This window comes from Rhipicephalus microplus, chromosome 1 (genome assembly GCF_043290135.1).
Source record: "Rhipicephalus microplus isolate Deutch F79 chromosome 1, USDA_Rmic, whole genome shotgun sequence".
Lineage (NCBI taxonomy): Eukaryota > Metazoa > Arthropoda > Arachnida > Ixodida > Ixodidae > Rhipicephalus > Rhipicephalus microplus.
In genome coordinates, this window is record NC_134700.1 from 228,262,888 (window position 1) to 228,287,435 (window position 24,548).

Sequence of the window (24,548 nt, forward strand, 5' to 3'; positions counted from 1 at the left end):
CTTCGGAAAACAGGCATGCTGAAAGTGTGGTGCTGTCTAAGAAATGGAAAGTAAAAAAAAGGCATTCTTGTAAAATGAAAAATGACTGTACTTTGCCAACGACTTCCCGTGACTGTTCAAGTCTCATAATAAATACAGCAGCATTTATTTCAGCAAGGCCAATGATGAATTTATCAGTAAACTTGAGTACTATTTTTCGACACTATAGGAGGGATGCGCTACGGTTGTGTAGCTTCCATAGTGCTGCCAAGAAAACTTGTTGTCGTGTATCGAACACAGTTAAAGTCAATTTTAAAGTGAGTGTCGCACCACTGCATGTAAAATGCACCTTTGGTTTTTGTGTAAACAGCCAACCATTGCCTGTGTCATGAGCACGTGTTGGCTGCCATGAGCACTTTTCCCCCCAGTAGACCTTTTTAACAGAAAGAGGGGGCAGTCTTGTCCTGGAGAACAAAGGTAAAGGCTGAGAGAAGTACAAAGGCTAACATCCTTGCCTCCTCAGTGCATTTTTCGTGGGTCACGCATATTTACCACGTCTAAGCTCAGAGGGGATTATAGAAGAAGCACCCAAGAAGCCTTCGTTGAAAAATGCAATGCTTGTGTGCACCATTCGGTTTTTGCGCTCACGCAGCCAGATATGTTTTTATGAAAACCACTGTCTTGCTTCACTCGGAGCTCTCTGAAGGTGAATCTGTGTCTGGATGCTTTAAAACAGTCTCTGAATAATTGACCATCGCATGCTCAAGCGAACGAGCTTTCCAGGAGTGATGTGTGGGTTGTTAGCTACCTACTCCAACAGGGGAAAAAAAAAGATTATATGCAAAATTATTGTGTCAGTGTTCCTCTATGATTTTTTATGAATAAACCAAATTATTTCAGGAAAAGTTTTACATATTGCTCACAAGTTCTTTATGACACAAATGATTCATAGCCAACTTGCACTGCACCCGGTGGTCTACTACTCACTTGTCTGTCAAGTGTCAAGCTTTGTCAAGCTTTGAATCATTCAAAGCTGTCAAGCTTTGAATCATTTTAACTGCGTAATAGCTGTAATAGTTTGATTTCTTCCTATGTATAGAAGTGTACTGTTGAATGGGCTTAAACACCACTTGAAGCGCTCAGACCTTGAAGAAGCACAGCATGATGGTGCTAGTCAGTATTTCTGAACAAAGTGAAAGTATATGAAGGAACGGTCAGTGTTTGTTTTGTGACATTGACTGCATTCAGTGACGTGGTAGTCACCACTGGCTATGCAAGTCTGCTGCTGAGCGTAGAAGCATAGCTTTATTCTTAGCAGCTATTTTAGTAACAGGTTGGAGAGAGGATTTAAGGGAACACTAAGTGGTTGGAGGTTGAAATTTGGAGCCCTTAGCTACTGTTGTAATTTCTGTGAAAGCTTACAGATCAATTATACATAATAAGCTTCTGTCTCTGAGCTTTAGATCTCAGGACCGAATTATTTTGGGATCAAGATACGAGTATACAGCAGACTCTCAGTAAACGTAAATTTGTTAAACGGAACTGCTGCTTAAACGAAACAATTGCCTTTGCAATGCTTAGTTTCGGGCTTGTAATCTACACCCATGTTCACCTCTCAGTAAACGGAACTCCTGTTGAATGAAACATATTTTTTCGATCCCTTCAGGTTGTGTTTACTGAGAATCAACTGTGCATACTTTATTATATGCAGTGTTGGCTCTACTTTAGTACGATATAAATATGTCAGGGCAATAAAACAATGCACATTGTGCTTTCATTGTCTCTATGTGTTTTGCACATAACTCTGTCATTAACTTTCATGGCATGCTTAGATCATGCTCTACTGTGCTGCTGTTCTGGTTTCCTAGTTGTGGAGGGATGTTATAGTTGTGAGAATATGTCCATGATACGTGCAGCCTCTTCCAGTCTCATTTCACTCTGATTTCACTTGAATTTATTTTGAGCCTGTAGCAAAAAAAAAAAAAACATAATAGAGGGAGGTTGGGAAAGGAATAGACAGGTTTTAACGTTGTGGTACTGTTATGACATGAATTGACGGCTAGATCACCCTGCCCCAGCTTTCTGTCCGAGCTTGCTTCCTGTAGAGAGGCAGAGCCTGTTGCATTGAGCCTGCTTGGCTGTGTGTGGGGCGTCTGCCACTGGCCCTCTCTTCTCTCCTCCGTCCCTACTGGGGGCCCGCAGAGGGCGTGGAGGCACCTGGCAGGAGGTTGTGTGGTGTTTGTGTCTGAGAGGGGGCCCTGCCAGTTTCTTCTCCAGAAGGCAAGGCCGTCCAGGGAGCCATTGAGCGGGTAGCCATCTGTGTGGCCATCAACGGACGGTCTGCGGAGGAGGCTGCCAGGGTGGCCCACGTCGACGACCCGGCCTACGAGTGAGTCGCTTTTTCCAGTGCCTCCATTGCGCTTAAGCAGACTGTTCTTATTCTCATAGGCAGTGTGGGCATGTTGCTTTTTTGGTTATTCAGTAGCGTACTGTAAAACCGACACCTCCCACTTCCCTGGCCACTAACTACTGAAAATTGGAAGAAAAAAAAAGTATATTGAATGACCAAAATATCGGAAGGCGTACTTATTTGCTTATCAAGAGAAACAAATGCGATTTCGAATGGTGCTCAGTTAAAATGGCATTCATTTGCACGTGTGTTGGTACTTAAGTTCCACATGGCAGAAAGCCAAAAGATGGGCTTACAAACATCACAACCATGTTGACATCTTTTGATTTGAATGCACTTGGAGGTCACTAGTACATCAGCGCAGCTTGTGTATAAACTTAGCAACCTTTGAAGTTCTCGTGGCGAAATAAAGCTTTCTTCCAATTGCTATGTGTCGCGATGCGATCCTTTAGCGTCGGCCTGCAGTGCAAGCTTCTGTCATGCACTTAATCTGCCCACTACAGTATTCTGTTTCGAACCACCAGTCAAGAACAAGAAAAATTTTGAAAAAGGGAAGCATATCGGAGCCGAAATAATTTCCCAAAATAACAAAAACGCTAAACGAGACTACCCACGGCACAAGGCTGGTAATAAACAAAGCGGCATTGTTGACTGTGATGGTAACGGAAAGGGTTTACTTCAGGTGCTAATAGTTGCCAGACTTAAGAAGCTTTTTGCTAATGGCTGGTATATAAAATGGAGGTAAGTTTTTATTGTTGAATTCCAATGGCAGATCGCGAGCACTAAGCCGTATTGCGAATGTAATGCGCAGATCTGAGCGGGATTGCTCTTGTCAAATCTGCAAATGGAACGCGTTCGTCTCCACGGGAACTGTTGGTGAGCGGAAATCTAGCGAGGGAGCATGACAGGGTGTGAGAGAGTGAGAAGCTTTTTTCGGACACCCATTGGTGATTAGATGAAAGGCAGGTACACAGAATACGTCACTTCAACTTCCGGTCAAATCCGCCAATTTCGGCGGAGCAAGAATTTTTGCTCCACGGAGCAATCCGTGATCTGTGGTTGCTCTCGATCTGCCATTGGCACGCACAATTAATGCTCCCAATCTGCCATTGGATTGTGATTGCTCCACTCAGAGCAGAAAAACTTGATCTGGATCTACCATTGGAATTCAACATATGGCTGTTTTCTGAGGGGGTTGGGGGGCAAAATAATATAAAAGGTTAACCTATATATTTTTGTTTTTATGGTGCTCTTTACATTTCGTTACTGTTATGGGTAATTTAGGAACTTATCATAACTCCAGCCACAGTTTGAAGATAGCCTGACATTTCGAAACTGTTTCGGTCTCTTTCTCACGGGGTGACTGTTCATCTATTTATGTTTACTTTTTGTCATTAATTTGAGGTGTTATGTTACTTGTCACATTTTATATTAGCTATCCCCGGAGTCTTAAAAGGGCCCTGTATAACTTTTTGAGCATGGTCAGAAAACGCTGCCAATAAGTAGTAGAGGCTCCCGAAAACACACGAGCCAAATGGTATAGGGCAGTATGTGGCCTGGAATTCACAATAAATTATCAAATAAGCTGAAAATCGCCTTTTCTTTTCTCGATAAATGACGGGAGATGCTTAAAAATCATGCGTAGAAGGCCATCTATCAGCCATTTGCTGATTTTAACATGGCATGCTCGGTCATTACAGGGATCGCCACGAAAGGCCGCGTCTTCTCCAAGTTACACAGGAAAAGTTGCGTATTCAAAGAAAATAAAAAAAAAGTGCTCGAGGTCACAAGGCGCGCGTGATGTATTTTCTTTGCCCCTGCCATTCCTCCCTGCTTATCCTCCGGCGCTTTCAACGGGACGAGAGAAAAGAGAACGGGATTGCAGCGTGCGAAAATTTTTTGTAGCTCCGCTCGTACTGGACGGATTCTTAAAATTTTTGCGACATTGAACTCGTGCAGCAATAAGCTCTTTTTGTGTCCGCTCCACGGTTACTTGATAAAATGTTGCAGGGCTTTTCTAAACCAAGCTCCTTCATCTTGTAGGCGCCACATTCCCAAAGCTATTCTAATGTTGCAGCGGTAGACTGCTATCGACCTGTAAGTTATTGACAATAGGAAGTATATGTCCTCTAATGTGTCCGTCAAGTGCATATTTGCTGTAGCTGCAAACGTATTTGCTAAGAGAGGCATGCTCTGTGGTGACAACTTGCAGACCTGTTGCTTAAAAAGTCTACAAGGCATTATCAGCAATTTCTGCCTGCAATGCTATAGTTGAACCCGTTTATAATGTGCACTGATACAAGGGACAGTTGCGTATAAAAGACGCTAATGTGCTTAAATCCAAACAAGGATTGATCAGAAAATTAGAAATTGATACGCTGCTTATAGAACACGTCACATAGGAGACAACTGCTCTCTAGTGTTAACTAAATAGTCAAAAACATTGTAAAGCCCAGCATGCTTGTGCAAAGTAATTCAGCTGAAATAATTATTTCTTATTTACAGTTATAAGGGAAATGTAAATAATAAGTTTATGAAATTTTTAGTTTCTTGTTTCCTTTTTTTGTTTTTTATTTTTTTACCAATTTTTCGTTTCCTCTTTTTGCTTTATAGAATGTTTATTATTTGCCTTCTCCATAATCGGTGTGTAAGGCCTTAATTTACTTGGAACATTCAGTACTTTACTGAATATATTAACACTTTATGCGATTGTAATTCAAGACACAAGACCAGTGGAAGGCAGTTTTAGGTATGTTTACCAGGCTGCTTCGCTTCTTTGTGAAAATTGTGGGTATACCGTATTTACTCACGTAATGAACGCACTTTTTTTCTTGAAAAGTCGGAGCAAAGTTAAGGGCAGGGTAAATTTTATGAAAACATTTCTGGAGGAACAAAAGATTCGGTAATGCAAAAAAATAATATTCGTTTCACACGGGCATAGAAAATGACACTCGGTAGCGAACGCATTCAGTTCCCGAATGACATTTTTTTCGGCGGCGCTGCTACACGTCCTAAGCAAATGACATTTGACTTGATGATGTCGATCGCAGCACCTTCCTCGTGTGCATCGCGTAAGTAGTAATAAAAAAATAAACAAGCATTTACAAGCTTCATACACATCAAATAATAATTTAGTGTATGAGTAAGCATATTACGCTGCCGTTAGATTTCGTTCGTTACTTTGTTGCACGACGTTGCAATCTACCAAATAGCAACTTAGGCGAAAGCTAGTCAGATCCGCAGCATAAAAAGAAAATGGCGCCTGTCGCATTTATTTTACAGCGTCTACCAGCTGCAGATAAGTTTTTAAACACTTTATTTATTTTTATTTGTTACATACTGCAGTCTGTAGACCAAGCAGGAGGGGCACAAAAAGGGAGCATAGCGAAAAAAGCGAACAAGTTATACAGCAAGTTAGAATACACAAAGCTACAGAAAAACAAGTCATACTAAATAGGATGCATAGTTATACATATCTAGAAAAAAAAGCGAACAAACTTCTAGAAACGGTTTCAAGCACAAAAAGTAAAGCTACACAGTTGAAATAATAAGATGAGGTAATCTAGCATTGAAATATCAACAGTGTTGATTACACAAAAAGATGCATGTAGTTTTCAAAGTCGGGAATGCCACGTTCAGGAAAAACATTTGAAGGCAGTGCATTCCATTCGCTAATGGTTCTCGGAAAGAAGGAATGTTTCAAAAGGTTAGTACGTGCAAAGTAAGGTGTCAGATCATGATTGTGAGCATGCCTGGTTTTCCTGGAAGAAGAGAGAGAGATGTATTTACTGGGATCGATATTAAACTGATGATTACAAAGCAGGAAAAGAGGGAGTCTGGCGATAGTTCTACGCTGTTTCAAGAGCGGAATGTTGTTAGTAGCCATAAGTGATGAAGGTGAATCAAGATTGTGATAGGCATTATAGATGAATCTTACCGCTCTCCTCTGGACCATTTCAAGTTTATAAACATCCTTTTTAAAATACGGGTCCCAGGCTACGCATGCATACTCTAGACAGGGTCGAATAAATGTATTATATGCAAGAAGTTTGATCTGAGTTGGTGCGTTTTTTAGTTTGTGTCTAAGAAACCCTAGTTTTCTAGAGGCGGAGGAACAAGCGTTGTCAATGTGGTTACTCCACGACAGTCGATTGGTAATATTGACTGCCAAGTATTTAAAATTGCTCACTTCGATCAACGTATTATTATTTAAGGTGTAGCGTGATGCAAAAGGGGTAATTTTGTTTGAGATACGCATATAGACCGATTTACTAATGTTTAACTCCATCGACCAGGTATGGCACCAATCGGAGAGAGAATTTAGGTTGTTCTGCAAGCACTCTTGGTCCCTTTCACTTTTAATTGGCTTGTAAAGAATGCAGTCATCTGCAAAAAGCTTTAGGCTTATGGCGGAGGTGTCAACTGATGAAATGATGTCATTGATAAAGATGAGAAACAAGACAGGGCCAATGACACTGCCTTGTGGAACTCCCGAGGTTACAGGTAGAACCCCAGAGCAGCAGCCCTCGACCTGGACAAACTGTTTGCGGCTGGTAAGGTAGTAGCGGATCCAGTTAATTACAGTAATGGGTAGGCCAATGTTTGAAAGTTTGGTGAGTAATTTACTATGGCAAACACAGTCGAAAGCTTTTCTAAAATCTAAGAAGATGGCGTCTATTTGGTCGCCCTTATCAAGTGCCATTGCGAAGTCGTGAATTGTGGTGACAAGTTGAGTGGTAGTCGAGAGGCCCTTCCTAATACCATGCTGGAAAGGAGTCAAAATACTGTTTTCTTCAAGAAATTACATTATGTAATGCGTGATGATATGCTCAAGAAGTTTACAAGGACCGGAAGTTAATGATATTGGCCGGTAGTTTTCAACATTTAGGCGATCACCTTTTTTAAATACGGGAATAACACGTGCCGTTCGCCAATCCTCGGGAAGAATTGAATTATGTAACGAAAGACGAAAAATATGGGTGAAGACATGCGCGATAGGTTCGGCGTAACGTTGCAAAAATGCATTAGGTATACCATCGGGACCATCGGAAGATTTAGTCTTAACATTCAGTAACAGTGAAAGGACACCTTCGACAGTTATGAAATCGGCAGATATAGTAGACAGAGAAATAATGTTTGTGTCTGCATGATCTCCCTGAGTGAATACTGAGTGAAAATACTAATTGAATTGGTTTGCAATTTTGACTGGATTGTTAACAATACAGCCATTTACTGATATCTCGTTCGGTGTTTTGTGCGCATCGCTCAAGTACCGCCAGAATCTATCCGGGTTAGTTTTCAAAAAGTTAGGAAGCGAGTGGTTGAAGTATCTTGCCTTAGCTTCGCTTAGCCTAGTTGCAAGCTGGGCCTTCAACGAGATAAGTCTGCAGGGTATTTTTTTTCTTTTTTCTAGCTCGTTTTAGCTTGCGGTGCAAATGTATATCTCTAATAATCCATGGGTTATTTCGGTTTTTCCTAACCCGTTTGCTTGGCACAAACTTATCAGTGCAGTAATGTATCGCAGTTTTTATTTCGTTCCAGGCGATCGGCACATCATCAGAAAGATTATCACATAAGAACCAGAGATGATCCAAAATGGCCTGGTCATCCGCCTTCGAGTAATCCTTAATGACCTGTCTGGTCTCTTGTCGGTGTGCTTTGTTTTCACCAATACCGAAGGATAAAAATACTGCTTTATGGTCGGAAATGCCATCTTCAATAGAGACCGTGTATTTGCATACATTGAAATTTAAAAAGACTAGGTCGAGTGTAGAACGGATGTTTCCAGCCTCTCTGGTGCACTCATTAACAATCTGAACAAGATCGCACATCAAGGCAATGTCAGCGAGAGGGTTTAACGTCGTTACATCAGAGCCAGAGCATGGAACGCGCCAGTCAACATTGGGCAAGTTAAAATCACCTGCAAGAATCAGACGATCATTTTTAAACGTGCATATGTGGTCATATAGTCTAGACAGATATTCGTGTGTTGAAGAGGGTAGTCTGTAGATGGCACATACGGTGAAGTAATGGCCCCAGCAGCTTACCTTAAGGAATAAACTTTCGTGCTCATGAATTTGTTGAAGAGGCCGAGCACTAATACAATCTTTGAGAACTATTACTCACCACCTCTTGTTGGCTGGTCACATGTGAAGATTTGATATCTCGGAGGAATTAGTACTGAATCATTTATACCTTCGTGCAACCAGGTTTCTGTGATTATTGTAATGTGAGGGTCGTAGGTGAGTAGAAGGTACTCGAGCTTGTCAACCTTATTTGACAGGCTTTGCGCGTTTACGTTAAGCACTCTCAAACTTTTGGACACACACTGTCGAGCGGGTCAATCAGAACCTGTAGCTTGCGGATTAAAGGCTACACGCACATTTTTGGCTTCATCCCAGCCAAAAAGTTTGCCACCAATTTTGATCTTGTCGTGAATAAGAGTAACCCGTTTCCTGCTGTCGCGTTCAGCTTTTGCACTTTCCCAAAGCAGGCGGTGCTTGCGCAGCGTGCACTGGCTATAATCATTTTGCACATAAATATTCATCATCATCATCAGCCTGACTACGTCCATTGCAGGACAAAGGCCTCTCCCATGTTCCGCCAGTTAACCCGGTCCTGTGCTTGCTGCTGCCAATTTATACCCGCAAACTTCTTAAATATTAAATACCCGCACATAAATATTGGAGCCCTTCAATTTATTTGAATTCTTTAAGACTTCTTGTTTCTCCTGATAATCTTGAAAGTAAGCTATGACAGGCCTATGACTACCTTGGCGGCCAAGACGGTGAATGTGGGCTATGGACTTGCACTTCACTCCCAATGTTTTCTCGAATATATCGGCTACAACAGCAGTTCGAAGACAGGTGTCATTTTCATTTGTGTTTTCGAGAACACCATGAATGATAAGGTTTGCCCGACGGCTTCGGTCTTCGAGATCAGTTAACTTGGAGCTCTGCCATGACAGCACAGTTTTAAAGGAAGCTGCAGTGGATTCAAGAGCTGCAACTTCCGGTGATTTATCTTTAAATTCCTGCAGTTTGGCTTCAATTGCTCGAAAAAGCAAGTCCATGTCGCACATTATGTGTTCGTTCATCGATTTTAATAGCAGTGTTTCAGCCTTCATATCTGCTTGGCCCTGAAGAATACTGTGTAATAAATCAGCTTTCGTGGGTCCTGGGTTTGTCTCAACGTCACCACAGAGTAACATTTTGCATGCACAATAGCACTCATATGCAATACTTAAACAGGTGCTTGGGCACGGCACAACTACTAACATGACTTCATCACTAGTTTTTATGTTGGAAGCAGAGTAGCTAACCTGTACAACGAAGAAGAACTTCGTGGTTAGCAACATGGTCGCTGTCGTCTCGCCGTGCCCACTGTCGAAGAAATGCTGCAGTGGATGCTTTATAGCCTCGGTCGCTGATGTCACGGACATGCGCAACTGTCGGTGCGTCCATACAGAAGGTCCACACATGCAGATCTGCCACGGAAAGGTAGATGGTGTCAACCGGCGGCGCGCACGTGTCATTCGGGCTCGGTAATCCTGTGACCGTCAGCAGCGAAACCTGTACAACGAAGAAGAACTTCGTGGTCAGCAACATGGTCGCTGTCGTCTCGCCGTGCCCACTCACTTGTTTAAGTGATAAGAGTAAATGAAACATGCAAAAAGCTTCCTTCCAGTCGAATCAAATGTCGTTTTATAGAATTGCTTCGTTCGCTGTGCCATTGAGAATACGCATTTCTCAGTCGAATGAGTTCTGGCGAAGGCATTAGGAGACGAGTGGTATTTGCGCGAATGACATTTCGTTCATCTGTGTAGTACCACGCAAATGACATTCAATCTGAAGGCATTAGGAGGTAAATGCCATTTTCTCTACACCTGCGGCATGGGTATTGCGTATTTAGGTCACTTAGCCTTATGCGATTGATATACGTATACACTGTTTGGAAACAGCTGCTTTGTTGCACTTAACTCATCTTCGGTGTTTGATGGCGCTATCTTTTGCAAGCTGTCACTGGGCCGCCCACGCACGCCATAAAAGCGTTTTTGCGGCTATCTTTTCTCACAATCGTTAAACCGCAACAGTGGTATCTACTGTGATCTCGAGGGGCACCCAAAAGCATGTGCTTCGACACACTTGGCCAGCTTAGTGGCAGCCTCGCACGATGATCGTGACGCCACCCTTAACATTGTAGCAAGTAACCAACACGCAGCAAGCTATCTCTGAAGCATCGAAACAAACTGTCGATAACAAGATTAACAACAAAATACGGCCGCTGCCTCACTTCTACTTGAGAAGTTTCTTTACGCATGGATAACAAGCGAAGCGAGAATTAGGGGTGCTACCATGTTGCGGAAATCATCACAATCTTTTCTGGATGATTAGTGATTTTTTCTGTTTTTTTGAGAAACCTGTGACACGATCACAAAGAATGACCCTTCATGACAGTAAATTCTGTTGTCGCTCGAAAATTGCATGCACGAGGTTGAGCCGGCTTTTTCGTATTCGTAGGAAGTGACCGCGTGTTGGCGCGGGCAGTTTCGTGGCATTCGCTCGCTGTATGCTTATCAGCTGCGATGTCTCTACACTCGTACCCTTCGTGAACCCCGCTGTGGCGCACTGATAGAAAAGATGAGGGACATGCTGCGCACAGATAGAAAGAAACACAATAGGGCACCCGACAACGGGCGAAGGGGGGAAGGAGCGAGCCAAGAAGGCTAAGGGGGGGTCGGCAAAATAATAAAAAAACGAAATATATTCAACGGGTAATGAGGTACCAGGTGTCGTTTAGCGGGACTGCAGCAAATGAATGTAGGGGTGCGTTTATTACGCAGGGAAAGAAAAATCCTAATTTTGATGACTGAAGTTTGGGTGCGTTTATTATGCGAGTGTGTTCATTACGTGAGTAAATACAGTATTACCGTTGCATTGTAGTGAACGTAACTTTGGGATCCATTCGATCCTCCAACAGCTTAGTGCGTGAAAGCATTGCTTTTAGGCTGCAAGATAATTTACGTGGCAGCTGTGGGGTCTTCAATTAATGCTACTTTGGACGAGCAGACATTGTAGAAAGTCCTAAAAATTGTATAGCAAAATGTTTCAGTGCCCGAAATTTCAGTAGGCCCCTGTAAACTAAATTTAAGCTGTATTTGGTGGCATTGTGGAAGTATCTGAATTATCAGGAAAATGCCAAAAATTTGTTGTCTGAAAAGTCAGTGCATTAACTCTATGTACTTAATTTTCTGTCTCACGGTCAGCCTAATCAGACGGAAATTAACAGAGGTCTGTGGATATGGCAGCTACAAAACAATTGCTTACTTCCTGCTTCTTTGGCTGCAGATTTCTACGGAACAAGGATGGGGAGGAGTACCACCGTTTTCAGGAGCGTGTCCAGGCCCTCTCGGCAGCCAAGCTGCGAGCTGAGGAGTCGGGTGCTTTGCCTCCCTCTAGCCGCATCGGTTAGTGTTTACATGATCTTTCAAGATACATTTAGCTATATGTTGCATCTGTATTAAGCCTGAAATGGACTGCAGTTTCAGGAAAAAGCAAAGTAAGTAAATTGTGGCCCTGAACTAAGCAACGTACAGTATACCCGCAGTAAAAGAAAATCTGTCAAGTGGAATTGCTGCCTGAATGGAGCAACTACCTGCGATATTATTGCTTTTAAACCTCAATACGGCAATCCTGTTCGTCTCATTAAATGAAACTCCTGCTGAATGGAACATACTTTCTTGGTTGCTTCTGGTTTATTGAGAGTCTAACTATTAATGGTAATTTAAACTCTACCTTTGAAGTGAAAAGTAATATGAGTTCTCAATAGACCGATCTCAGCACGAGTTGCACTATGCCACTGCGGCCATAATGCATGCCGATCACAATGTACCATTTCAGCCCACCGCTGCGTGTCGACATGCACAGAGTCGATATGTTGAGCTGTGTACAGATGGTGCATTTGTAAGCTGTGTTGACAAGCCTCAGTGACCATATGTGGATAAAATGCGATGGTTGAGTTCACATGCTTCGTGCCGGGACCTACAACAGCAGCCTAAAGCAAATGACTTAGATTTTACATGTTCTTGAAGGATGCAAAGCTTTGACAGGAATGCGTGTGACAGTCAACGAAGTCGGACGGAAAGGCTGCGCTACTGAGCGCTTTCTCATTCAGTGTGTTTGTGAATTCTGTGATTATAAGGCATCGTGCTTTAGCAGCACTCTATTGCGTCAAAACAGGATTGCTGCACGGCTGCTCCACGACACCGAAATTTTATATCGCATATACTTGATCTCTTTTTCAAGGCGATCTCTGCTCTCGGTGACAGATTGTATAGAAACATATTTTCCGGGCAAAACAGAGAAGTGTCTAAGGATACCTGAACCGACTTCTCACCAAAAGCGATCACAACTGTCAAGCTTCAAGCATGAATGAAACATGCAATACAAACCATGCTTATGAATGCATTGTGTGTACAGCTCGCCCATGGAGTGCACGGCAAAAATTCAGCTGTGCCGGCATCGTAGCTAAGGTCACTTCCGGGATTTCCCTATTTCTTTTAATGTGCAATATCACGAACTCAAGGTAAATCTGCAGCAGTGGTAGCAAAACTTAGCTGCGTCTGAGCGTGGGCTACTTACTGTGCACTGCAGTTTTGAAACAGTATGCCTGGCGACAATACCAGTACTGAGCCATTGGCTGAGGCTGCCGTTGTCAGCGGGAGTGGCCTATGGCTTATTCGCTACATTGCATATGTCGCCAAAATCTTTTACGTAGTCATCAATCTATTCCGCAGCAGGAAAGTAAGTTGAAAGTAAGTAGGATGTTTGAAGAACGAAACAAATAAAAAAATGCTCAAAGTCATGTCATGCATATTATTTTCCCCTGCCATCCCTCTCTGCTCAGTTTCCATTTCGCTCATCAAAAAGAGAGGTACAGTCGAATCCTTTCATTAGAGACATCGATATAAGAGACAAATGGGCATAAGAGACACCAGTGTGCCTACAGTAAAATGCGGGTTGATAAGAAAATGCGTTGGAGGTGCCCTGCTTACAAGATACAGTTCATATAAAAGACAAGAATTGCTGCTTTGGGCATGCCTCTCATAAAGGGTTTTAACTTTATATACATGTATTGCAGAATGTTGCGCTGCATAGCTGTTACAAATTGTGCACTTATGAAGGCGAAGTAAAACCTTGTATCTAGTAGCCCAAAGGAGTACTTTTTAGAACGAGAGAAAGCAATTACAGCATGCAACAAGCCTCTAACTCGGCTCGTACTTGACACATTATAAAATTTTTTGCAGCAGTCAGTTCGTTAGGCAATAGTAAACTTAAATGAAGCCTTTTGATGGCTACTTGGAAAAGTGTGGCAGGGCCCCTTAAAGGGCCACTCACCAGGTTTGACAATTTTGAGCTGACAAGCGCAATGTCTAGATGAGGCGTTCATGGTCATGCCTACCAAAATTTGCAACGCTATGGGCCGTGGAAATAGTTCAAATTTTAAGATGAGAGAATGCGCCTAGAGAATGAGGGCATGTGTGCGCGTATGAGTAGCCCTACGTACATGGTAATGCAGTGACGTTGGTTCTCTACAGAGACGACTATGCTCTGAAGTTGCCTACAGTGGCACGTGACATGGCGAAAATTATTTAACACAACATGTGTAGTTTATTTATTTGTTGCTTGAGGAGATTATTAAATCTCTAAATAAATAACGAGATGCAATAAGGGAATGCGAGTGTTCTTTTTTCTTCATTTTTTTACGTGAATTGCAGCGAGATGCGGGGCTCATGTGCCTGCGTTTCGCATGCGTTCGTGTCCCCGCGGCCGCGGTCAGCGCATCGAGCAGACGTCAGCCTTGGAATGCTCTTAAGCGTTCGCGCACTCATTGTGCTCATCTATTCTACCGCGTCGAAGCCAGCGTTTCCAAACCATACCGCAGAGACAGGCAGTAGACCTCAAAAGAACGCTGGTCAACAAGAACAAAAAAAAAAAAACGTCGCTCGCGTGCACGAGGGTGGGCTTATTCAAGCACGTCATGCGCACGTGACCTTTTGGTCGGATGCCGGAGAGGGTAGGGGAGAGATTTGGTTTGCGAAGGCTACGCGGAGGACTGAAAAGAAATCCGAGCTCGCCTCCTCTCATCCTTGTTTCGTGCCGCTTCTAAAAAACAGTTTTCTCAGCTCGTAATGAACAGATTTAAAAACTTGTTGTGGTCAAAATGTTCCTCATCGTACACCCAACAACTTCCACGATCTAACTAAAATTTGGTGTGGGGCTTGGTGAGTGGCCCTCACCAATGAAATGCGGTTTCCCAGTGCTTGATAAAAGGAACAGCTTGGCTTCAGTGCACCGCATGATCCTTAGGTTTCTTTTATTCTTAGTTTTTTCGGAGTGCATTCTTTCTACTGCCAGCTAGCTTGTCCTGCTGTCACTAAAATTGGTGTGGATTGTTGTGCAGATGCAAAGTTCCAGCAGCAGAATCAACGGCAGGGTGCTACAAACGAGACTGGACGGAAAAGGAAACGCCATAGCAGGTGGGACCCGCCGTCTGACAGTTCGTCAGACTACATGGACTTCGATGCACCTAATGAAGTGCCGGAGTTTGTTAAATCTGGTGAGTTCTTTATTGGTTTGCAAGGACGGGGCCTAGCCGTAACACCGGCTCTTGAACTTGTTCTTCATTTTGCTGCTCAAGTGAAGCATTATCCTTTATTCATTGAATGCTAGTAAATTCTTATTCAAAAGAGACCACGAAGTTCTTGGAAATAGTGAAACTCTGAACTAAGCAGGGCCCTTTGAATACTGCATTTACTCTCACAACACTTGCAGGCCTGCAACATCTGTGACATTCGCACCACTTTGATGCGATTTCGCAATTTTTCGACAGACTATTCCAGAATCTTGAAATAAGTGTCATTTTTGAAATAGCTGCCAAAAGCTGCCATTTTGATTCTCATCTCTCTTAAGCATGCTTTTTTTTTGTTTCAAAAGACTTTCATACAGAGGGGAGTAAAAAATAAATAATAAAAATGGCTGCCTTTGTTTTATTACAGATCCTGGTTTGATTGTTTATGCAAAGCAGGTCTTCAATTCTACGGACTTGACATTCGACCAGTGGAAACAGCTTGAAGATCAGCGCAAAGTGAGACATGCTGCATTGCCTTGTGTGATATTTTTTGCGACATGAAGTGGTGTTTACATTACCAATTTCTCTTATATAGCTTAATAAAAAATGAAATTTGTTTCCGGCTATTGGTTTACGATAGACAGGTACTAGATTTGTTGAAATATCGCGAGCATTTGTAAAACTTTATATTTTGAAACATTTTTGACTGAAAGTGGTACTGACGTGATAATTTTCAGTTGTCGTTTGTTGCCTCAAACGAATGGCTAAGCCCTCAAGAGTCTGGAAAATGTACTGTTAAGCGCGAGTCCAGCCTGCAAAAGCAGTTACAGTGTGCTTTAAAAGGTGGCTTTTGTTAATAAACAAAACGGAGAGGTGAGCGAGTTGGTACTGATTCATTATAATGTAAAAGTAGTGCCAAAAAAAGACAAGGACAAGAAAGGGGGACGTTAGGGGTGGGGGAAGGGAGGAGGGGGGGGCTGCAGGAGGTCTGTTATTGTTTTGATTTTTGTCTCACCTATGTTGCGCATGATACCGTATTTACTTGCGTAATGAATCCACTTGCATAATGAACCCACCTCGGTCCTTAAAAAAAAAAAAACTTTTTTAATATATATGTTTATTTTATGTCTATATGGTAGCCGGCACCGTTGACGATTGAAACAATGTTAAATCAAGCCATTATATCGCAAAATAGCAATGCAATAAAAGTCAAAGCATAGTTTCGCAACCTTGCTAAACAGTTGCGAGAAGCAAGAGTGCGGACGACATCAATCAAAATTTTAAAGTCATGCCTTTTGCGGCGAAGCGTCATCTGTCGAGTGCAGAAGAAACTTCTTTGCTGATAGCGCCATGCAAGCACAGTAGCACAAAAACAAAGCAAAAACAATGTGCGTAATCTCTGAAATGGCGGGCGCGCGCGCCCACCATCACGGAGGTCACAACCACACTGACTGCGTGCTCCCGCGTCTAGAGCAACATTTGTGCGCCGCCATCCGACGCTGCATTTTTGTTGTCGGCCGTGTTGTGAACTTAGTTGGGACTCCTACAGCGCAGGGCACGTTCGGCCGGTATGCTAGCTACACGGCTAGTTACGAACAGCATGCCTTGGAGCATGAGAACTGAGCATCTGGACGACACTTCGGTGTCGATTCGTGCGCCTTTGTTACGGGAGGAAACAAAAAGAGCTTCGAGCTACAAAATAGGATTTGTCGCGCATCTCACGGGCCAAAACAAGCAAAGCCCTCTCGTGAAATTTTTGCTATTAAAAATCCCGTAACCCTTTTCTCCAACGTAATGAACCCACCCTCATATGGGCGTCAACTTTTCTGAGAAAAAAAGGTTGGTTCATTTTGTGAGTAAAAACGGTATGTATCTTCTGTTCAAGCAATAAAGCTTTCAGTTATGATTAAAAAAAAAGGGCTTGTGGCGTTCACTTCCTTGTTCTGGTCTTTTTTTTTTGCACTACTTTTGTGCCATAATGCTTGTTTTTACAGTACCCTGAAGTCATAATCATGGCATGAGCTTCTTCCACGTGCTTGCACAAGATGTACTAGTGACGTTTTCACAGCCGCTCTGCACTGTACTTTCTTTGGCAATTCATAAACGGCCATTTTGAATGTTTTCGTGATGAGCGGCCATATTCGAAAGTACTTGGTACCAGACTTCATCACAACTGTTTAGAATGCTGCATGTAGTCGCCAGCATTGTAGACAGACGTCAAGTTATTGCCGATGTTTATAGGAGCACCAAGGGAAAATGGATTTCTATATCAAAATAAAATACTTTTCGGTATTGTCGAGCCTCACACTTGCTCAGAGCTTTCTTTGTACACAGTTGATTTGTATGGCAGAGTAAACTCATTACCCTTGTAAGTACAATTAAGAGCTCGATGTAACGAAATCCTGAAAATGATAAAATGTATAAGCTTTTGCAACTTTGTGTTCCTAATCTTCCATGCATTTATGACCTTGTAACAAAGCATATCAATAGACAATTTCAGTGCACAAAATGTTCTGTTGCTGTGAAGGAAGATCAACGCAGTTGAAGTTCCTGCGGGCACTGGTGGTCAAATGGTGCCCGCAGAAACTTCGATTGACACACAGCTGTGTTCTAGCGCAGCTTTAGCTTCACTGATGCTGATGCTATCGCACTTGCCAGTCGCCTTACCATGGTGCTTTTGTGTTGGATGTAGATGCGAGCATTGGTTGAGATGATGCAAGCCAAAAAGAGAGCCGATGAGGCCCGAGCTCGAGCTGGTAAAGTAAAGTACGAGTATGACTCGGATGAGGAGACAGACGGCGGCACCTGGGAGCACAAGAAGCGAGCCATGGAGATGGAAAAGACACGAGGTGCGTGATGCACAGTGTATTTGCAACAGTTCTGTGGTACGCACCTAGAATGTGCAAACTTGGTAAAGCTAATGTGTGAGTAATTTTGATGAACAGGTGTCAATGCCACCTTCAAAGTTACACAGCAGCTTCCTGTAAACGCTGCTATAAGATCGCAACTATGGCCATTTTTGCAGCCGCAGTTGTCTGCCACCACTGCCACAGTTCGTAACTGCTATTGTGCAAAATAAGAAATTAATGAAAAAAAAAAAGAGAAAATACCCAGGTCTAACCTGGGTCCTCTCTGTGGCAGCCGAGTATTCTACCGCAGAGCCATGTAAGTGCTTGAAACTACTTCTTAAAAATACCCTATACGGACGGTGTTAGGAAGGAACGGTGTTAGCATATATACTACCAAGTGGTAAAAGAGTGAAATAACAACTGCATGTTGCGCAATGTGGATTTTGTAACCAGACGTCACACAATGTGAATCGCATAACTAGTTGGTCGTTGAATGCTTCCAACTCATTACAAAAGGCTCAGCCATAATTCTTCATCGGCATAAGCCATAGCATGAACAATGTGCACATGATGCCTTGCAGGTGTGTTTCAGGTACTACACTTCTGTGCAGAATGGCAAATAAGGGCACATTGGATGCTTCTCTATTTCTTGAAAAGTATGGGGATTTATAGCATAGTGGGTGCTTGTATGTATTAGTTACCAAGGAAGCTTATAAGGTTCCTATGATGCAAATCCTGGAGGCCTCAATAATCTTTTTTCTCTTTCTCTCTCACAGACACGAATAGAGCGCGGTAGGAGAGTAAAATGCTTACCGCATCTCAGTAAGATTACTAAAAGGTCACTTATTCGTGCCAACCTATTACAAAGGGCTCTGCCATAATTCTTTGTCATCAGCTGCAGCATCAACAAAGTGCACACACAGTTGAACCCCGCTACAACGAAACTGGTGGGGCACGAAAAACATTTTGTTGAAGCGAAAATTTCATTGTAGTGAAATTGAAAAAAAGACATAGCCGACCTGAGCTAGCGGGGCAAGGGAACATTAATTTTCAAAATTTCAAGTCTCAGCTGCTTCCTTTTTTGTCTCATCAACATTCACACGCGATTCCCACACATGTATAGCATCTCCGTATTGAAAAGCACGCTGAAACAATGGCCAAAACGGCTTTCATGAACGAACCTGACAGTTATACTAACACACTAACACCAGCAGCTGTCCGCGGTCAAATAGTATCCGACAACGCCGAGATTCAGGTGGGGTGTGGGGAGCTATTCTTAGCATCCACTAGTTGTCTTGTTGATAACGCAGATGAACAGCCGCTCTTACCAATGACCACACTGGCTAAGCGCGAAAATAACCAAAGGAACGGGCATCAAAAAAGGCATCGTATCACACTTCCACCCAGCAGCATGTAGGAAACAAAGCTTCAGCTTCGAATTGTCTTCGGCTCAGAAGCAAGGCAGTGGCAAAGGCAAGGAAGTCTCATTGCCCTCGTTATCGAACAATGGCGGCCTCCATGCTTAGTACTAAATGGCGGCGGTTTCTGGGGGTGCCATCGCGCGTTTTGAATTTTGTAGACGTAATTTTACCTTCTGAAAATGCATCAAAATGTTCCAGACTGTGCTCCAGCTTCTGCATGGCATTAAATATCTGAGCCTGGAATTGCATTGTCTAATTTTGTTGAAGCGAAACGGCAAAAAAAAAAAAAAAAGTGTTCGTTGTGGCAAGAATATTTATGCATTGACTGCTATGGACTGCTGACAGGGAACCAAGAATTTTTTGTTGTAGCAGAAATTTCGTTGAAAAGGCGTTTCTTGTAGCAAAATTCGACTGAAATGCCTTACAGCTGTGTACTAGTGGGTACCTCGCTTCTCTGCAAAATGATTACCGTATTTACTCGCATAATAAATGCACCCCCAACTTCAGTCACCGAAATTTTGATTTTTTTTTTCTTCGCGTGATGAACACACCCCCTACATTCATTCACTACAGTCCTGCTAGCCGACACCTGGTTCCTCCTCACCCGTTGGATCTCTTCCATTTTGCATTATTTTGCCACCCCCCCCCCCCTCGGCCATCTTGGCTCACTCTCTCTCCCTTTCGTCTGTTGCTGCGTGCTGTATTGTTTTTCTTGCTATCTATGCACGGCGCGCGGGGTTCACGAACGGTGCAAGTGTAGAGACATCGCAGCTGATAAGCACACAGTGAGCGAAGGTCATGAAACTGTCCTGCGAATACGAAAAAGTCCAATAACGTGCGCACTATTTTAGAGCGACGACCACAGCATTTTCTCTTGCGAAGGGTCATTCGTCGCTATTGCGTCGCAAGTTTTTGGAAAAAAAAATCGCCTGTCCAAAAAAGATCGTGACAATTCCTGCAACATGGTAGCACCCCCGATTCTCGCTTTCCTTGTCATCCGCGCTTAGAAAAACTTCGCATGCATGTAGAAGCGAGGTGGTGGCTGTATCTTCTTATTAATCTTGTTATTGATGGTTTGTTTTGATGCTTTAATGATGCTGTAATGTTGGTTACTTGCTACAATGTTAATGTTGTTGTCACGGTCATCGTGCGAGGTTGCCGTGATGTTGGCAAAGCGCGTCGTAACACACGTTTTTGTGCGCCCCTCAAGATCACAGCAGATATTGCGGTTAAATGATTGCGAGAAAAGATAGCCGCAAAGCACATTTATGGCATGCGCAGGCGACCCGGGGACAGCTTGCAGAAGATAGCGCCATTGACCACCGACGATGAGTAAAATGCTATAAAGAAACTGTTTCTAAATAGTGTACGCGTATGACAGTTGTGTAAGGCTAAGCGACCTTTTTTTTTTTTTGCATTACCCCATTTCTTGCTCCTCCCGAAAAAGTTTTCATAAAATTTACCCCGCGTAATAAACGCACCCCCCCAACTTTGCTCTGATTTTTTAAAAAAGTGCATTCATTACGTGAGAAATATGGTAGTACTAATAGTGTCGGGGGTGATCACCATTTGACAAGAATTTTGATTTGTGGCATGGTGGGTACATTGCAAGCGTACTTGTATTACCGTAGTAGTTTTAATTAAGAGAGTTTACAAGGGATCTCTTCAACTTTCGCTGTGATTGTGTAGCGCTTTCCACTCAGGCCTGGCATTCTTATCTATCTTCTGGCCACAAAATTGCTTGCGCATTACAATGGAATAAGCTTTACCAACTCGTTTGGGGTGTTGATTCCGCTGCAGCCTGGGCTGATGAACTGACACTTTTGGGCAAGGGCAAGCACCACATTGGCGACTTCCTGCCCCCTGAAGAGCTGGAGAAGTTCATGGAAAAGTATGATGCCCTAAAGGAAGGCCGCACGCCCGACCTTTCTGACTACAAAGAGCACAAGCTGACTGAGGATAATGTTGGATACCAGATGCTCCAGAAGTTAGGATGGACAGAAGGCCAGGGCCTGGGTGCTGATGGCGGCGGAATCGTTGCACCTGTCAACAAGTATGTGTGGTTCTAACCCTCTGTGGTCGTTTTTCATGCGGGAGATATAACAAATTTCGATTTTACTGATTTCTCTGATGTTACATGTTGTAGTTCTCATGCTCCTTCTAAATTTGCTCGTCAGTCTAACCCGGTTTATCCTGAACTTGGAATTGCTGCAATAAGTAGTCGTTTTATCACTAGATATTTGTATATGGACTTGCTCTTAAAAACATGCACTTAGGGACCAAACGGTTTTTATAATTGATCAACCAGTCTCTGCTGTTACAGAAAGGCAGAAAATTTTTTGCGGCTCATTGTGAAAATGGGGAATTGAGCGTCGCAGTGAACTTGTGACAAGAAGTTTTCACTTCTCGCATTCAAAGGTCTTGCTTGGTTAATTATCAGCCATCGTAGATGCCGAGAATGTTGTCAGAAAAGTTTGTTGCTCGAAAGCTGACCACAAGTCTTCATATGGCCTCCTGTTTTCTTTTTTCTTCTTCACTGTTGTTCTGCCATTGAAGAAACTTCTGGAAAGTGGGTGACCTTGCTCGCAGCATCTGAAATATGTGTGTGGTGTTTGCCTTGGTCTACGATACCTTAGTTGCAAGTAAACTGCTGCGGGGCACGCGCCTCACATTCTTTAGAATGCCTTTGTCAAACTTTTCTTTAATTTGTATGTGCCATATTTTTAGTGTGACCATGTTGATGCACTTGCAAGTGGTAGCCGAGAAAAAATAGCAAGTGCACCAATATCTGGTCATTCCAACTCAATCGCTATATCTGGGATTGTTATAAGGATTATACAGTTCTGTCTGATTGCAATAGTAACAGTAACATTGAAAATCAGCTTTTTGATTTATTTGTCGTTACATCCTGTATTCTATTTAAAACTACAATGTAGGTAATGCAAAAACTGCTTAAATTTGCTTGTTGTCATGACTGGTAATTAATTGTTATAGCTATACTGAGTTTTGATTCTATGACTGCTTGCACTGACATGAAACTACTACAGTATGTTTATGCTCTGAAGCTCAATTTAAGTAGCATTGGTGGATTAATCATAGATGTCGGTTTGGATGCATTTCTTGAGCAAGAAAATCTGCAAAAGGATGTTTTTGTGTGTGTTGTTCCAACTTACTTGGGTTTCGTAATGCTATTTGTGTACGCTAGTTTCACTTTTTTTTGTTTTTTACCTTTGCTTGGCTGTCCTTTATGTATACTCTCATTTCAATCAGTCAGAAGCACGTTTTTAAGCATTCCTTCTTTGCTGTTATATATTGTGACGATGGAGGAAGGTAAGCTTGGGTATTGCGCACTCATTTGCATCTGGTCTCAGACGTGTTGTTGAGCTGGTTTATTGTGCATTGTGCAGGGGCCTGCAGCCCGTTGAAAACGCTGGTCTGGGTCAAGGTCGGCCTGACGATGTCAAGGTTGGCGACGATGAGTACGAGGCATACCGGAAGCGGATGATGCTGGCCTACCGGTTCCGTCCAAACCCTTTGGTATGGCTCTCACATAAGCGTTTCGCGGTAATTGTCGTGGCACTGCTACTTGAAAGCGTAAAGAATATTTTAGCTAGGGTAATTGTCGCACTTTATTAACTCCGATATTAGTGATCACTCATCTTTTATGCCCTTAGGCCAACAATTTTGTACCAGTAATTTGCACTGCATTGTTCCATCAAAATAGACCCGATTTCGCTCCGAGGCCTCCGAGAAAAAAGGTTTTGCTAGTAAACAAATGTTTTGAATGAAGCACATGCACGGTAAACCGTGATGCTTCTCAACTGGTGTGGAGAGGTCTGTGCTAAAGGCACATATAGCAAAGAAGCAGTTGGCAATTCAGGATTTCTTTATAAGGTTCGATCAGCAGTAAATGTCCAATAAACTTGTGGACCGTACAGCGACCATATACCAGCTCTGTTTTTTAGTCAAGGTTTAGAAACACTTCAAAAATTTTTAAATGTGACAAAATCAATGCCTTATCATAATGTGCTGCGTCACCTAGCCCAGATTCACATATCTGAGAACTTCTAATAATTCGAACTTCTTGATAATTCAAACGAAATTCAAAGGTTCAAAAATAACGAGAGCCGACTGTATTTGAACCAGTGTGTATTGTCAATCTGCAGTTGACTGTGATAAAGATGCATGTGAATCAAAAAAGCTGCCTGTTTTTCACCGGTGTTCTTACTCTTTAGCCATCTTGTACGCAGTAGCTAAACTAAGCCAACTTTTCTTATAGTATACCAAATTTTTTTTTTTGCGAACATTGGCTTTCTGATAATCCCTGACCTTCTTTGTTGCTTTTCAGAATAACCCAAGGCGACCATACTATTGATTGTTCAACTCCAGCACATTACAGGCCATGGTTTGTTCCTGTACATACTTTCAAGCTCTGCCCAAATAAAGGTGTCCTGCTCACAGTTTCATCTTACTTCCAACAGAAGGTCTTTGGAAGCTCTGCCTCTCCAAAATCAGCACGACAGCATGGCCATAATCATGTGGCAATGAATCACAATGAATATCCAAAATGACGTATTATTTTACAAGACGAGTAACAGTGACCAACCTTCTTGAAAAGTTTTAGCCTCGTAAACATTTTTCCCATTTATGTAGTTTCATTATTTTGAACCATTAATTTATTGCAAAGCTCCTTGACCTGCTCGATTTGTCTTTTATATGAAGCGTCTAAATGCAATTTTTCTCACTTGAATTTTTACACTAAAAGGGAGATGTGCCTGCTGCCTGTTATTGTGATTTTTTAATAACGTGGCTTTCAGGTGGCTGAGCACATTTTTACAGCGAAAGCTGTTATGAGATCACAACAAGGGTTGCATGTGCCATAGTTGTCTGCCACCACTGGTGTTCGTAACCACTATCGCACGAAATATGAAAACAACTAAGTAAATAAAAGCACTAAGGCTGTGTGCCAGCCCAGTATTCTACCTCAGAGCCACACTGATGCTTAGAATTCCATTTCAAACTGGCCTTGGGCAGGCTGAAAGGAATCACATTAATATTCGCAGAGGTGCAACAGCTGCGTCAATTTGATAAGATTCCCTATTGTTGCGCAGAGCTGTGCCTAACCCGTGAAATCAGCTGGAATGGCGCCCAATTGCACCAAAATGTCCAGACTGCCTCAAAATGTTTTTCAGGTGCGCTGACTTCGACGAGAAATGCACGCCATGTCGGCCAACTGCTGCTTGCGCCATCAGTTAAAGC

General features: G+C 42.7%; 1 protein-coding gene across 2 annotated transcripts in view; it reads left to right on the forward strand.

Moving 5' to 3' along the window:
* Positions 1 to 23,749, forward strand: part of LOC119159571 (SURP and G-patch domain-containing protein 1) — a 27,125-nt gene extending 3,376 nt beyond the window's left edge. The window contains exons 5-12 of one of the 2 annotated variants that reach the window (XM_037412375.2): positions 2,257 to 2,368; positions 11,737 to 11,855; positions 14,852 to 15,007; positions 15,447 to 15,535; positions 17,712 to 17,868; positions 21,090 to 21,342; positions 22,697 to 22,826; positions 23,638 to 23,749. In XM_037412375.2, coding sequence (XP_037268272.2) covers positions 2,257 to 2,368; positions 11,737 to 11,855; positions 14,852 to 15,007; positions 15,447 to 15,535; positions 17,712 to 17,868; positions 21,090 to 21,342; positions 22,697 to 22,826; positions 23,638 to 23,664 — 1,043 coding nt within the window. In that variant the 3' untranslated portion in view covers positions 23,665 to 23,749. Of the gene's footprint in view, positions 1 to 2,244; positions 2,369 to 11,736; positions 11,856 to 14,851; positions 15,008 to 15,446; positions 15,536 to 17,711; positions 17,869 to 21,089; positions 21,343 to 22,696; positions 22,827 to 23,637 lie in introns of both variants that reach the window. The other variant, XM_037412374.2, reaches the window with a different exon arrangement.
* Positions 23,750 to 24,548: the final 799 nt, after the last annotated feature.